At 46.1% G+C, this 17,056-nt stretch overlaps 1 protein-coding gene and 1 long non-coding RNA gene across 4 annotated transcripts in view; both read right to left on the reverse strand.

Moving 5' to 3' along the window:
• The window catches only part of tln1 (talin 1), a 96,714-nt gene that overhangs the window by 11,958 nt on the left and 67,700 nt on the right, over nt 1–17,056 (reverse strand). For all 3 annotated transcript variants that reach the window (XM_052050051.1, XM_052050052.1, XM_052050050.1), the window contains 5 exons: nt 13,151–13,334; nt 12,894–13,019; nt 8,110–8,226; nt 7,402–7,587; nt 6,999–7,106 (listed from right to left, as the gene is read on the reverse strand). In XM_052050051.1, coding sequence (XP_051906011.1) covers nt 6,999–7,106; nt 7,402–7,587; nt 8,110–8,226; nt 12,894–13,019; nt 13,151–13,334 — 721 coding nt within the window. The remainder of the gene's footprint in view (nt 1–6,998; nt 7,107–7,401; nt 7,588–8,109; nt 8,227–12,893; nt 13,020–13,150; nt 13,335–17,056) is intronic.
• Nucleotides 296–2,832, reverse strand: LOC127590748 (uncharacterized). The gene is made up of 2 exons (XR_007959759.1): nt 2,711–2,832; nt 296–2,629 (listed from the first exon to the last, which is right to left on the reverse strand). It is a non-coding gene; the product is annotated as an uncharacterized LOC127590748 (long non-coding RNA).

Consider the following 17,056-nt stretch of genomic DNA (forward strand, 5'->3'; position numbering starts at 1 on the left):
ACATTTGTAAACCCCAAGTTAAACGATTTTGTGTGTGAATTTAATTTCTCTCAAGGTGAGGATGGTAACTGTTGTGAAAGGGTAAAAATCTGCTATAGCGCCACATGCTCCTGACAGAAAATAAACAAAAAAACAAGCTATGTTGCTAAGCAGCACGTTGAGACTCTCAGGGATAGTCCGGTTTCAGAACCAGATCGACTGGGTGTGGACAAGGCCACAATCCATTTCAAGTGTCTGGAACAGAAGAACGGACTCAGATCACATCTATAAAAAGGTCCTACCAGTGGACCATTGATTTTACTTTATTTTTTACTAAACTGAATTTATGCGAGTGGATGCAAAGAGAATTTTTACAGTCAAAACAAAAAAGCCAAATTGACCGGATTCAATAGGCAGACCTAAAATAACTGGCAAATAACAGGGTAAAAGATTACTGAATTTAACATAAGTGAAGGTCAAACAGTTTTGTTGACTTTATCCATAGAAAGGTGACAAGAGGAAGCCATCTTTGTAGAAAAAAATAAAAATAACAACATGTAATTTGCACTGCAAACACTTTTTAAATCACCCTCAACAGATAAATTCACGAGAAAACAATTGATGATGAAAGTACCGGACTTATTCTACTGCCTGCCTTGCTCTTCTCATGAATATTTAATTTGCGTGATTCAAGTCAAATTTTTGAGGGCGCAAGATTCTCTAAGAAGTAGACAAAATTCAAGGATTAACTACAGCTGTGGACATACAGTACATTTTACGACACCTATGTTGAAGGCAAAATTTTGCCTTTATGGGCGAGTACTGACATTATGTTGGACTGTATTCCTTGAAACCTAGAGCGAATTTGAACCCTTTCATGCACCAATAATGATAACCTGTAACCTGACAACATGATAAAATGTCCACTGTTGTTCCTGAAAGGGTTCAAGATCTTCATATGAACATGTTGCATTAACACTCACAGACAACAAATCAGTGGTCCCCAAACTTTTTCCTGTGAGGGGCACATAACTTTTCGCTTCTCTGATGGGGGGGCCGGGGTCAGTTTGTAACAGCAAAATTGTGACTGCAAGAGTATCTAGACGTAAAAATGTATTGTTTCCCAGAAACCCACACAAAATCAAATAACTTTTTTGATACACTCGCGGTATTAAAGACGTCTTTCTTCTCGGGACACACCACCTCTGCGACAGCATTCATGCATTTCTTCACAAACTCTCCTTACCGCTGCTTGCTATCAGTTGAGCAAACCGAAAGCTAGCCCAAACAGATGGCTGGTTCAGCTGAGCTTGGCGTACAAATGTATTTTGCTGAGCTAACGTTGCTCTTTTTAGCGTTGACAGTTTGTCTGCTCTCATTTGCCCATGCAAAAAATTGTACTTGTTGTTGTGACGGGATTCATAGTGTCTCAGCAGATTGTATTCTTTGAATACCGCCACCGACAGATGAGACAGACAATTATTTCTTTGCCTTGAAAAAAACAAATGTTTCTCCATTTTGGGTTACATTCCCTGTATTCTGAATATTTTTTTTTCTCTTACCTCACCTTTTTGCCATGATTACGTTCTCTTTGAGAGGGACGGGTTTAGGATTTTTTTCCTGGGGTTGCCAGATAACGGCACAGACCGCAGAAGGATGGAACAAATGTCACGTTATACTGTATGTGTTTATAAAATTGTTACTAGCTAATAGTTAATCATGAAAATAGTTCATAACTAAGGAATATGTTATTGCAAAAGCCAAATTTTATGATAAAATACAAATATACATAGATGAAAAATAAATCAAAAGACTCTCTGGTATTGTTCAGGGGGCCGGACCAAATGTGGAGGTGGGCCGGATTCGGCCCGTGGGCCGTAGTTTGGTGACCACTGGACTAAATGATTGAAAGTGACTCTTGCTGCGTGTATACACTACCACTGATCAAATATCAATGTCAACTTTCTGTCCATGCTCCAGTTTCTTCAATGGAATTACCGAACAGATGTATTTACGGTAATTCAACATATATGAAAACAAATACTGGATGCAAAGGCAGGCTGTTTGGCCAGAGATCAAACTGGGTCCAGTGCAAGCAAACAAGCATTTGACAAACTGTGTCAGTGACTTTTAATTAATGTGCTCATGTGAACATAAGTGAGCTGCCACAGCAAAATGAGTAACACTGACCCAGAGTTAAAAAATTATATTTTGGCATCGTTAAAAAGAGCATGATTGCAGCTTCCCTATTCTATATCAACCATTGCGCTACGCTAGTCATCACATTGTTATCACAAATATGAACGGGTAGGTACGAAACGCCCTCTCCGTGACCCGTCACCTTACCGTGGTGGAGGGGTTTGTGTGTCCCAATGATCCTAGGAGCTAAGTTGTCTGGGGCTTTATGCCCCTGGCAGGGTCACCCATGGCAAACAGGTCCTAGGTGAGGGACCAGACAAAGCACGGCTCACAAAGCCCCTTATGAAAAATAAAATTGATGGTACTCAGTTTCCCTTGCCCGGACGCGGGTCACCGGGGCCGCCCTCTGGAGCCAGGCCTGGAGGTGGGGCTCGTTGGCGAGCGCCTGGTGGCCGGGCCTACACCCATGGGGCCCGGCCGGGCTCAGCCCGAAGAGGCAACGTGGGTCCCCCTTCTCATGGTCTCACCACCCGTGGGAGGGGTCAAAGGGGTCGGGTGCAATGCGAGCTGGGCGGCAGCCAAAGGCGGGGACTCTGGCGATCCGATCCTCGGCTGCAGAAGCTAGCTCTTGGGACATGGAATGTCACCTCTCTGGCAGGGAAGGAGCCCGAACTGGTGTGTGAGGCAGAGAAGTTCCGACTGGATATAGTCGGACTTGCCTCCACACACAGCCTAGGTTCTGGTCCTCTTGAGAGGGGTTGGACTCTCTTTCACTCTGGAGTTGCTCACGGTGAGAGGCGCAGAGCAGGTGTGGGCATACTTACTGCCCCCTGGCTCAGTGACTGTACATTGGGGTTCACACCGGTGGACGAGAGGGTTGCATCCCTCCGCCTGCGGGTGGGGGGACGGGTCCTGACTGTTGTTTGTGCATATGCACCAAACAGCAGCTCAGCATACCCACCCTTTTTGGAGTCCTTGGAGGGTGTGCTGGAGAGTACTCCTGCTGGGGACTCACTTGTTCTACTGGGGGACTTCAATGCTCACGTGGGCAATGACAGTGAGACCTGGAGGGGCGTGATTGGGAGGAACAGCCCCCCCGATCAGAACTCGAGTGGTGTTTTGTTATTGGACTTCTGTGCTCGTCACGGACTGTCCATAACGAACACCTTGTTCAAACATAAGGGTGTCCACATGTGCACTTGGCACCAGGACACCCGAGGCCATAGTTCGATGATCGACCTTGTGGTCGTGTCATCGGATTTGCGGCCGCATGTTCTGGACACTCGGGTGAAGAGAGGGGCGGAGCTGTCAACTGATCACCACCTGGTGGTGAGTAGGCTCCGATGGTGGGGGAAGATGCCGGTCCGTCCTGGCAGACCCAAACGTATTGTGAGGGTTTGTTGGGAGCGTCTGGCGGAATCCCCTGTCAGAAGGAGTTTCAACTCCCACCTCCGACAGAGCTTTTCCCATGGTCCGGGGGAGGCGGGGGACATTGAGTCCGAGTGGACCATGTTCCGTGCCTCTATTGTTGAGGCGGCCAATCTGAGTTGTGGCCGTAAGGTGGTTGGTGCCTGTCATGGCGGCAACCCTCGTACTCGCTGGTGGACACCAGCAGTAAGGGATGCCGTCAACCTGAAGAAGGAGTCCTATCGAGCCTTTATGGCCTGTGGACCCCAGAGGCAGCTGACGGGTATCGACTGGCCAAGCGGAACGCAGCTTTGGTGGTCGCCAAGGCAAAAACCCGAGCATGGGAAGAGTTCGGTGAGGCCATGGAAGCCGACTTTCGGACGGCTTCGAGGAAATTCTGGTCCACCATCCGACGTCTCAGGAGGGGGAAGCAGTGCACCACTAACACTGTGTACAGTGGGGTTGGGGCGCTGCTGACTTCGACTCGGGACGTTGTGAACCGGTGGCAGAGTACTTCGAAGACCTCCTCAACTCCACCAACACGTCTTCCTTGGAGGAAGCAGAGCCCAGGGACTCTGAGGTGGGCTCTCCTATCTCTGTGGTTGAAGTCACTGATGTGGTTAAAAAGCTCCTCGGTGGCAAGGCCCCAGGGGTGGATGAGATCCGCCCGGAGTTCCTCAAGGTTCTGGATGTTGTGGGGCTGTCCTGGTTGACATGCCTCTGCAACATCGCGTGGTCAACGGGGAGAGTGCCTCTGGATTGGCAGACCGGGGTGGTAGTCCCTCTTTTTAAAAAGGGGGACCGGAGGGTGTGTTCCAACTACAGAGGGATCACACTCCTCAGCCTCCCTGGTAAGGTCTATTCAGGGGTGCTGGAGAGGAGGGTCCGTCAGGAAGTCGAGCCTCAGATTGAGGAGGAGCAGTGTGGTTTTCGTCCCGGCCGTGGAACAGTGGACCAGCTCTACACCCTTAGCAGGGTCCTTGAGGGTGTGTGGGAATTCGCCCAACCAGTCTCCATGTGTTTTGTGGACTTGGAGAAGGCGTTTGACCGTGTCCCTCGGGGAGTTCTGTGGGGGGTGCTTCGTGGGTATGGGGTACCGAACGCCCTGATACGGGCTGTTCGGTCACTATACCACCGATGTCAGAGTTTGGTTCGCATTGCCGGCAGTAAGTCGGAATCGTTTCCAGTGGGGGTAGGACTCCGCCAAGGCTGCCCTTTGTCGCCGATTCTGTTCATAACCTTCATGGACAGAATCTCTAGGCGCAGCCGAAGCGTTGAGGGGGTCCGTTTTGGGGGCCTCAGTATTACATCCCTGCTTTTTGCAGATGATGTGGTGCTGTTGGCTCCTTCAAACAGGGCTCTCCAACTCTCACTGGAGCGTTTCGCAGCAGAGTGTGAAGCGGTTGGGATGAAAATCAGCACCTCCAAATCTCCAAATTTCCTCAGTCGGAAAAGGGTGGAGTGCCCCCTCCAGGTCGGGGGGGAGATCTTGCCCCAAGTGGAGGAGTTTAAGTATCTTGGGGTCTTGTTCACGAGTGAGGGCAGGAGGGAGCGAGAGATCGACAGGCGGATCGGTGCAGCGTCTGCTGTGATGCGGACGTTGTATCGGTCTGTCGTGGTGAAGAAGGAGCTGAGCCAAAGGCCGAAGCTCTCAATTTACTGGTCGATCTACCTTCCAGCCCTCATCTATGGTCATGAGCTATGGGTCGTGACCGAAAGAACGAGATCCCGGATACAAGCGGCCGAAATGAGTTTTCTCCGCAGGGTGTCCGGGCTCTCCCTTAGAGATAAGGTGAGAAGCTCGGTCATCCGGGAGGGGCTCCGAGTCGAGCCGCTTCTCCTTCACATCGAGAGGAGCCAGATGAGGTGGCTTGGGCATCTGATTCGGATGCCTCCTGAGCGCCTCCCCGGTGAGGTGTTCCGGGCATGTCCCACCGGGAGGAGACCCAGAGGAAGACCCAGGACACGCTGGAGAGACTATGTCACCCAGCTGGCCTGGGAACGCCTCGGGATCCCCCGGGGAGAGCTGGAAGAAGTAGCTAGGCAGAGGGAAGTCTGGGCTTCCCTGCTAAAGCTGTTGCCCCCGCGACCCGGCCCCGGATAAGCGGTAGAAGATGGATGGATGGATGGATGGAGGTACGAAACGCTACCTTTGTGTCGCATGCCTATAAGAGGGGCAAAGTTGTGACTTCCATGCGTGTGTTTTTATTATTATTATTGCCTTGTATCTCGGAATTGACACGATCGAATTCCAACTCATCTTGCTACGGTGGGTCACATAAAGGATACAAAGTGTAAGACGTCACAAGGTCAAGGATTACTTTTTCTTAGTATAATTTCCCTAACACGCTTCCCTTCTTATATTCGTTCGGTTCAACTTTCACATCCAAAATCAGGAAAAGCCTGATTTCAAGAAAACACACCGTTAACAGACATGTTATGATATGAACTAAGATGATTTCAACCAATGCAACTCACACTTGTTTGATTAGTCATGTTGCATACTCACCGGCTTTGCACAAATATCAATGAACCACAAGTTTAAATTCAAAAAACATTTCAAGAGAATGTGGGGGGGCGGGGGGGGGGGGGGTAGGGGGAAGAAATAGAGGACGTTATTAAACAAATGAACTACTGCAAGACAACAAATATGTCATGTGTGAAATAAATTTTGAGCCCTGGGATGATTTTGACAAAAACGTGATTCATACACCAGAGAACTGTCGAAGAAAATGTACAAGATGTCAATGGAATCAATGTATCTGGAGAGTAGCGGTCCCCAACGTTTTTTGCCCCACGGACAGTTTTAATGTCAGACAATATTTTCAGGGACCGGCCTTTAAGGTGTGGCAGATAAATACAACAAAATAATATTATATGACCTGCATGACACCTGTGGTATTTTCTAAACATCATCATAAACACGAATCATGACACGAGGAATGTCCTATCTGGCCGCAACACTCTCTGGTTGCTAGGGTAACGTTTTAACGTGCCTTCAAAATAAGACACTCCGCAAATACAAATTGCATGAAAAATACGATTTACTATCACCACATATTATGCAGAGTGGGCTTGTTGTGTGGGAATCACCCGTTGAGATTAATCCACATTTTCAGTAGGACCCCTGATATTGTCGATTAAATGTAGCCTTGTTTTTCTTGAAAGTCGTAGGCTCCTCTTCTGTCTCCTGGCTGGGCCGTTTCCACTTCCCAAGAGGTTTGTTTTTTACTCATTTTGCTTTCTCCTGGGTTTCATTTTAGCTTTAACCTATCACGTGACCGTGAAGCGCGCCTTGACCTGCATCAAGAGTGACATATGTTGACGGACGTAACAGAGGATCCGGTAATTTTTCAAAAGAAAACATATTTCAGATTCCGAAATCAATGGATCATGGAACTATGTGTCTTCAAAAAAAATATCTCCCTCTGATCCTAACAGAATCAAGGCATGAGTTTCCCATGGCAACTTACCACTAGTACGTGCTCCAGGAGTCCCAGGTATCCCGTTGCACACTCGTTTCCATAGCGCAGCGCTCTCATCCGGACCTCTTTATTGACCTCCGCATGGTAGGCAGCTTGCTAAGAGGAGGAATGAAAAGAATCAATATTTTAATGAGTGACAATTCAGATTCAAGGGATAAAAGGTCATTAACCCTTTCAGGGACAGCGGTTACTACAGTGGACAGCTTATCATGTTATCAGGTTACAGGGTGCATGAAAGGGTGGAGAGTGTACATGCATTACATACATGAAAGAAGAAAAATATTTTACAGACCCATTGTTTAAGAAGACAACTCATCAGTGCCTTGTCCCAAGAGACAAACTAGCTAACTTTATAAATCATCAACAGCGTATAGATGAGTTTTCCAATTACCTTGCAGGAGTGTAACATGTCAGCAATGGCCCTTCTGCTGAGGTTAGCAGTGGCAATGATGTCCTCTTGGCGACAAGAGTTCCCTGCAGCCACTGCCTTCGCCGTCGCCATGGTGATTCCTTTCGTCATGCGAATGAACTCCTCAGGTGTGGTCGTTGTTGTTGGTGGGTCCGAGCTGCTGAATGTCTGTGTCATTGATTGAACAAATGGCTTCAATTAGTATGTGACATTGAAAAGGACATTCTATAAAATAAAAAATCCATAGTCATGGATGATGTCGATGAATCCAATCCTCCTATATTTCATGAATATGAAATTGGGATGTGGCTCCAAAACATCTGACGTTGCGAAAAACTGCAATTAAAATGTAAGCTAAAAGACAGAGAAGCTTTGTTTGAACCAGCGCTTGGTGAGGCGAACGCATGTTTGCGAAAGATCAGAATGGTCATTGGCCTCTATTTGTTTTGTGAAACAACTTGTGGTCCCTACAGTAGGGACCACAAGTTGTTTCACGCATACATAGCATAAGTAATGTACATAAAAATTGTTTGGCCTATGTTGATCTGTCAAGTTCTGTTGCAAACACAAAATATGAACATGATAAAACTGTATCTGCTAAAAGAGAAAAAAAATGACCAAAGGGCCTGGTGGGATATAATTAAGGGAAAAGATGGCAGATGCACAAACAAAAAATGTGTCAGTACTAACAGCCAGCTCTTGTCTGATGTGTTCAATGGTGGCCTCCAAAGCTCTGGTCCCCTTCGTGGCTTCATCCTCAACCGCCTTTACCGTTTTCAAGAGCGATGTAACATTAGTCACCATCACCTGTTGTGGACAAAGATCATCGTATGGGTTAAAAGGACAGAAAGAAAATAGCGCTCATGAATGCAAGTCACCAAATATCTCTTTAATTCCATTCCAATGAACCACATCGTTACCAGGCAAGGCAACCAACCTTCTTTCTGGGTTGAGGTTGACTGCACTGCGGGCTGATAAATGTATTAAGGTCCCAAATAAGTAAATTACATGTTCACTCTAATAGTGAAGATTGCATGCTCGTATTGTGCATTATCTACTGATAGCGGACAATAATTGGTCGCTCACTCTACCACAGGCATGTCCAAAGTCCGGCCCGCGGGCCAAATCCGGCCCGCGGTCGAATTTCATCCGGCCCTCGGCCCCCGTCATAAAATCAGTGCCGTCTGGCCCGCAGGTTGGGTGCAATGGAACACGTGTTGCATTGACTGAGGTCTCGTAGACTGGTGAGTGATGTTTCTTAGAGTACTGCTTCCCTCTAGTGGCAAAATGAGTAATAGCATTTAGACACTAGAGGGCATCACTCACGAGTTAACAAGACATCACTCCGTGTTTATATTGACTGATATGTCATATTTCAAATTCCTGTTTCAAATGAACCAAAAGAAATTCTTAAGATTGTTGAAATTAAAATAAAAATGGAAATGTGAAACAGACTGGCTTACTAAAATTTGTTGAACAATATTGTTGTTCAATGTTAAGAATGTCAGCCAAGGTCGGCCCCCCGACATTTTACCACATAAAATCTGGCCCCCTTGGCAAAAAGTTTGGACACCCCTGCTCTACCAGATTGCATGCGTTGTTGACAACAGGTGTAAAAGTTATAAGGAAAAGGAAAAAAATTTGCGTATTAGACATGCCTAATGCTACTCACCGAGTCGTGGCTAACAGCGATCACTCCGGACACACATGTCGAGTTGGAAGGCTTCCAACTCATACGTGCGGACAGGAATGAAGGGAGTGGAAAGAGAAAAGGTGGGGGACTTGCTGTTTTTGTGAACAACAAATGGTGCAATCCGGGGCATATCACGATCAAAGACAAACTCTGCAACCGGGACATTGAGCTGCTAGCCATTAGCCTCAGGCCCCATTATCTCCCGAGGGAATTCTCACACGTCATAGCCGTGACAGTGTACATCCCCCCGTCGGCTAATAGTGATGCAGCGTGTGATGCCCTGATGACTGTCGTGAGCAGGCTGCAAACACAGTCCCCCAACGCCCTGCTGATCATCTCTGGGGACTTCAACCATGTCTCTCTGTCGTCCTCCCTTTCAACTTTCAAGCAGTATGTAACCTGTGCCACTAGAGACAATAATATTTTGGACTTGTTTTATGCCAATACCAAGGAGGCATATAAAACCCTCTCCCTCCCCCCTCTTGGAAGAGCAGAACACAACTTGGTATTTCTCGAGCCTGTGTACAAACCCCTGGTGCACAGGCAACCAACTGTGACCAGAATGGTCAAGAAATGGTCATCGGAAGCTGAAGATGCTCTGCGAGACTGCTTCGCGACAACCAGGTGGGAACTCTTCAGCGAGGTTCATGGGGAGGACATTGATGCACTCACTGACACCATCACGGATTATATAAACTTCTGTGAGGAGAACACTGTACCCACCAGAACTCTGCGGTGTTTTTCCAATAACAAACCATGGATTAATCCGGACATAAAGACCCTGCTGAAGGAGAAGAAGAGAGCTTTTCGGTCGAGAAACAGAGAGGAGCTGAAGGCCGTGCAGATTCGGCTGAGAAGAAAGATCAGGGAGGGATGAAAATTATACAGGATGAAATTGGAGGACCAGTTACAGGCCAGCAATGTCACTGGTGTCTGGAGGGGCCTGAAAACCATCTCAGGCCATGACAACCCAAAGACAGTGGTCGAGAAGGACAAGGACTGGGCAGATGGACTGAACCATTTTTTCAACCGTTTCGACCAGTCGAAACGGTTGTGGTCCCTTCCCCCAACCACAAACTGCAACCTCTCTCACTGAGGACTTCTTCTCCTCCCCCTCCTCTTTCGACCAGCTCTCATCAACCCAGTATGTCACCTGGTTCCTGCCTGTCCGTCACAACAGAGCAGGTAAGGAACCAACTGAGGAAGATGAATGTGAGGAAGGCAGCAGGTCCGGACAAGATCAGTTCCCGGCTCCTCAGGACCTGCTCTGACCAGCTGTGTAACATTGTCCAGCACATCTTCAACCTGAGCCTGAAGCTGGGCAGAGCTCCACAGCTGTGGAAAACTTCGTGCCTGGTCCCAGTGTCCAAGACCCCCCACCCTAAGGAGCTGAACAGCTACAGACCGGTGGCGCTGACGTCTCACCTGATGAAGACGCTGGAGAGACTCATCCTCGCCCACCTTCGACCGCTGGTGAGCCCGTCACTGGACCCGCTGCAGTTTGCCTATCAGCCTGGCATCGGCGTGGAAGACGCCATTATCTATCTCCTCCACTCAGTGCTGTCACACTTGGAGAAGGCTGGGAGCACTGTGAGAATCATGTTCTTTGATTTCTCCAGTGCCTTCAACACCATCCAGCCCAATTTGCTGGGAGGCAAACTGCAGAACGCCGGAGTGGACCACCATCTCACAGCATGGATCATAGATTACCTCACAAATCGGCCGCAGTACGTGAGATTGCAGAGCTATGAGTCGGACAGGCTTCTCTGCAGCACTGGAGCGCCGCAGGGGACTGTTCTGGCTCCATTCCTGTTCATCCTCTACACCTCGGACTTCAGACACTCCAAACTGCCACCTTCAGAAGTTCTCCGATGACTCTGCGATTGTTGGCCTCATTACAGAAGGGGATGATCGGGAGTACAGGGGACTGACCAAGGACTTTGTGGACTGGTGCCAGCAGAATCTCCTCCAGATCAACCCGAGGAAAACTAAGGAGTTAGTTGTGGATTTCTGCAGGAAAAAGTCCTCACCAGCACCGATGAACATCCAGGGTATGGACATAGAGAGGGTGACCTCCTACAAGTACCTTGGTGTTCTTCTCAACGACAAACTGGACTGGTCCACAAACACGGACACCCTGATTAGGAAAGGACAGAGCCGACTCTTCCTACTCAGGAAACTGAGGTCTTTTGGGGTTCAGGGGTCACTACTTAAGACGTTCTATAACTCGGTGGTGGCCTCGGCCATCTATTATGGCATTGTCTGCTGGTCAGGCAGCATCTCGGCCCGGGACAGAAAGAGACTGGAGCGACTGGTCAGGAAGGCCAGTTCTGTCCTGGGTTGCTCCCTTGACACTCTGGAGGAGGTGGGCAACAGAAGGATGCTAACTAAGCTAAAAGCTATGATGGCCAGTCCCTCCCACCCCCTCCAGCCCGCCCTGACAGCACTTGGTAGCTCCTTCAGCCAGAGACTGTTACACCCGCGCTGCAAGAAGGAGAGATACCGACGCTCGTTCCTACCGACTGCTGTCAGGCTGATGAATAAAAAATAACAATCATAATAATAATAATAATTAAATGATGTGAAGGTAAATTTATCCATTTGTGTTCATATTGTATTTAATTGAAAGATGTTGTTGTTGTTTTTTTTTTTTTTCTCTTCTTCTTTCTACATACATTCTTGCTGCTGGAGGCTGTAAATTTCCCCATTGTGGGACAAATAAAGGATATCTTATCTTATCTTATCTTATCTTATGTCTGATGGTTGTCACAGATGGGAGAGCACCAAAACCCCAAAATGAAGTTTGAAGTGAAGGAATTGGAAGTGCTAGTGGAAGAGGCAACCAAACAGACTGACAGACAACATTTTCAGACTGGCTGTATTTTCAGCTTGAAAATGCAAATATCTCTCCTTACTCACACACACACATACACACACACACACACATGCATGCATGCACGCCTCGACGAGCAACAGCCTGTGCTAACGACACAAGCACACAACACCCCCGCCCGCACCCGCATTTCCTCCTCTCATGGCTTGCGGTCGACTTGGGACCACTCTGCTGACACTTGGTCGATTGCGATTGACATATTGGGCACACACTGCTGCAACACAGAGGCGATTGCCTGTAACTGCCTTGGATGGTGAGGGGATCTGAAATTCACCTTCTTGTCAATGGGATTGAATATTATGATATAGCAATGTTTTATGACTTCTGAGTAAATGTAGTCTGATGACTTGTCTAGGAAAAACCCATTAGATGAGTCATTATGGAAAAAAAGCACACATTGAAGAGTAACATATTACTTATTAATGCGTTCTTGTTATTGGCATCACTGGTATGGCATGACTCCTTCTTGTTAATGATTCAAAGTCAGCCTTTGGAACAGGGGTCACCAACGTTGTGCTCGCTCGCAACAGGTAGCTCTCGAGATCCACATGAGGAGCCGGCGGGCCTGTTCTAAAAAGAGCTCACCAGTGACGGGACATTTAGATTTTCTAGTAATGTGAGAATTTGAAAATGTAAACACTGGAAGAGATTTCTCGAAATCAAGTGTTGCATATTGATATAGATGTTCTCTAATTACGAGACGTGAGATGAAAATTTACAATTATCCATCCAATCCATCCGTCTGATGCTGAGAGGGTGGAAATCCCCGTTTTAGTTCTCTTCTTTCACTGTTGCCTTTGGGTGTGAGGATGAATGTCACGAGAGAGTAGCACAGCATGCTTTTAAACCTTTGACAACTGAGGATGTGAATGTTCGTTTGTCTTTTACCTTGGCAGAATTCTTAAGATGGAGCATGCTGGGATCATCATGAGGTTTGCCTGCAGCAGCCTTGGTGGTGCTGATGAGGTTGCCCAGGGCTTTGGCCACATCTTTCACTGCGTTGATGAGGACCACCTGTTGCATAAACACCCCCAAAAATGCTTTTTTTCCCCTCTAGTTACATTCTTTAACATTTCATAGTCTTTTATTTTCATTATGTTGTGAGTTTCTTTTATCATAGTGTAGTTTGATGATCATCCACGCACCTGGGTCTCTGGATCTTCAGAACCAAGGCTGGCAGCTCCCAGTTTGACCACATCAGCCAGTTTGGTAATGGTGCAAACAGAGGATTGTGCAGCCTGGGCTAGTTTTTCTTGACTGGCTCCAGCACCAGATACTAAAAGCTTGGTGTCCTCCACCAGAGCCTTGGCTGTCTTCAAGATGTATTCTCTGTAAAATAGGGAAGCCAAAAAATCACTGGTGTGAAAGACAAACTGAGCACATTTTTAGAAAGTGAGCAAGAGAAAGGGAAAGAGCGATAGAAACGAGACAAAGAGAGTTTTTGATATTGCTACGTATTTTTCACAGTGTTCCTTGAGCACAGTGTTATACTGGAACCACCAATTTATTTATGTTCATGACATTAACTATCACATTTTCATTGTGGGAATAAGGATAAATGCTTTTAAAAGGTTTTTACAAAGATGAATTTGAATTTTCCGCACTATAAAGTGCACCTAAAAGCACCCAATCTTCTCAAAAGCCGTAAGTGTGCCCTATAATCCGATGCGCCTCATGTATGGTGTTACACCAGGGGTGCCCATTAGGTAGATCCTGATCCACCGGTAGATCTAAGACAGGTCCGAAGTAGATCCGAGGAGTGTCGAGAAAAAAAACAAACAAACAACCATTTGTGTGTCTTTGTACATGTTAGTAATGTATTTTTTGTGTTAATATACACTCCACCCTAATCATCTTATCAGTCTCATTTTCACTATTTTTTAAATAAAATGAAGCAGGTAAATCTTAAATTTACGGTGGCGCGTGATTACCTCACTGGAAGTTGTTAGCGCTCAGCAGTTTGCAATTGCAACTTGTGATCAGAGCTGTTGCGCTCTATCTTTTATCGTCATGATTCTTATTCAGAGTTTGCGTCTTGTACAATTCACCGAGGGCACGAGCAAAGAATAGGAATCTAGGAGGGCCCAGGGAAGCACTTTAAAACGGTATGTGTGAGCTACGATAGTGTGTGTGTGTGTGTGCGTGTGTGCGTGTGTGCGCGTGTGTGTGTGTTTGTGCGCGTGCGCGCCGGTAAGGGTAGATCCCGGGAGGTTAGTTGATCGAAAAGTAGATCTTCGATCCAAAAGGTTTGGGCACCCCTGTGTTACACAGACTCTTTATATTCCCCATGAAATTGTTTCTCTGTGAGCGTTCAGATGCAATGAAGTGGTGATTATTATCAGGGACCAATTATAACCAAAAAGGGTTCTGCCTGACACTAATTGACATGTGCAGTGGCCAACACACACTCAAACAGACAACTACTTTGTGACCTCTGCGCAGCCATTATGAAACGAACATCATACCAAAAGCATAGTTAACTACTGACTCAATGAAAGAAGGAGACAAGCAAGACTTCTAAGAATTCTGCTTGTGATCTCACAAGGTTTGTGTGCCTTTTTGTTGAATCAATTGACTTCATGACTTTTATCTCTCATTCATTGTTTTGTAATGGCATTTGTATTTATGTTTCATGTCTGTGTTTGTGACCAGTTCTAATGGCTTTGTTACAGTTGCAGCGGTTGAGAAGGCTCAATATAAATAAAGCTGTATTGTATTATTTTTAGCGTAGCACCATCTGGTGGATTCATAGCGCAACCACAGTCACTATTGTAGCTTCTATTCTATGTGCCTCATAATGCAGTGTGCCCTATATATGAAAACAGTTTTAAAATAGCCCATTCATTGAAGGAGTGCCTTATACTCCAGAGTGCCTTACAGTGCAGAAAATATTTGGTTTATATATACACACACGAACACACACAGTATATATATATATTAGAGCTGTCAGCGGGATTAAATTTTTTCTCGCGAGATTAATGCGGTACACGTCACAAGCGGATGTTACGTTGCTCTATAAACACCAGAACAAAACAACAAGCGCGCTGCAGAAGTCCACGCCCATGTCTGTTTTGCCAGCCATGGCAGCACGAGACACCGAAAACGGATACTTAAAGAGTTTATGAATGGAAAGTTTACTTTTAAAAAGTTGCCAGATTGCTCCACTGACAAGACCAAAGTTATCTGTTCTTCTCTCTCTCTGTATCATACAGGTATACGATGTATGCCAATGACGCGATTGTTACTTGTTTGGAACTATTTTGTGTGGAAGGTTACAGTGTTCTGTGTCAATATAAATAGAGCGGGTGGAGCTTCTCTGTGTTCGTCTGACAGTGACAGTGCGCTACAGTGTAGCGACCTAGCGAAAGTAAAATGTCTCCAGTGTTGTCATCGAACCAAGTGTAGTCATTCGAAATGAGGTCTACACAAAACCGTAGAGAGACTTCCGCGCAAGAAGGACCAGCACAATCAACATAGCCTGACTGTGTTAGGGGGAGTGAACCCCCCCCCCCCCACCTTTCAGAATGGTTTGCCCCAGCAGCACGGGGAAAGTGCGTGCGCTTGTTTGTACGGCCGTCAGTTTTGAATACAGCGGCACATAATGAACACTGGTGTCCAGTGTCTCGTTATTCATCAACAAACATACAGAAACAGACTGCTGTGTTCAAAGCAAACTTGAGAAAAACGAAGTATGGAACCATGGTTTAAATCCACTATAGGCTGAGTAGTAGTTTACCTTAGATGTGCACTTTATAATGTTATATTGCTCTGTTTTGATTTAATAAAAAAAGCTGTTAAAGCAGCTGCAGTGTGACAAAATATTTTTTCACTGTTGTTGATGGACAGTAATATTGTGTAAGAGATTATGTGTGAATAACTGCTCCAAGTGAAAAATGTTCATGTAAAATTGAAAATCGAAATTTTTATTTCAGTAAATATTTGCATTTGGCACATAGAAAACTCATTCATGATTCCATGTTGATGAGAGCATTAAAATGCGGAAACATGGGACAAAAAAATGTAAAAGGAAATTCAGAAAAGATAAAAAATGTGTGAGTAATCACAATTAATTTTTTAGTTCATTTGAGTTAATTATGACAGTTGCATTTTTAATTAGATTAAATAATTTAATCGTTTGAAAGCTCTAATATATATATTATATATATAGAGACGGCACTTGGGCTGTCTTCTACAGATTTGAATGAGCATGTTATGTTCAGCAATCAGTCCAATAAATGCTTGCAACAGTTGGATCGTCGGGTCGAAGTCTGGAGAAGACACCAAGAACACGATTCTGATTACTGCACCGATAGTGTAAAAGCTTTTGGGGAAGGCCGTGCGATGGTGTGGGGTGGCAACTCCCTCACAGGAAAAACAATTCTTGTCTTGGAGGCAATCTCAATGCAGAAAGCTATAAAGATCAGATTCAACAACCAGTGCCAATTCTATATCGCCACAGTCTGGAACTGACCTTTATCCTCCAAGATGACAATGCTTGACCCCACACAGCGGGTTTTATCAGAGACTACCTCCACAATTTGAGAGTGGGGAGTAGGAAGGAATGACCCGCCAGTTGTTGTGATCTAAGCCCACTGAACACTCGTGGGATTAGTTTGGGTGTACTGTTCGTGACCAACACAAACATGTTGGCTGACTTGCTACAAATGCCGGCTGAAGAATGGGCTACCACCGCACAGCAATGTGTGACCAGGATGAGGAGGTGCCGGGCCGTTGGGGCTGTGTATGATATTTCAACACACTACTGCGACTCCTAATTGTAGAATGAATAATTAACCAATTTGTCTTGTTTCATGAAATGTCTACAATCCAACCCATAACTCCATTTTGTAATCCGATTATCCTCACAAAGGTTGTGGGTGTGCTGGAGCCTATCCCAGCTGTCTTTGGGCAGTAGGTGGGGTACGCCCTGAACTGGTTGCCAGCCAATGGCAGACAATCCAACCCACGAGTCACAAAACAACAAATCAAGAGCAACAGAAAAATAAGTTGTCTGGCATAGGCAGGGAAGTTTGACTTTTTTTTTTTGTGGA

Source organism: Hippocampus zosterae, chromosome 18 (assembly GCF_025434085.1).
Source record: "Hippocampus zosterae strain Florida chromosome 18, ASM2543408v3, whole genome shotgun sequence".
Lineage (NCBI taxonomy): Eukaryota > Metazoa > Chordata > Actinopteri > Syngnathiformes > Syngnathidae > Hippocampus > Hippocampus zosterae.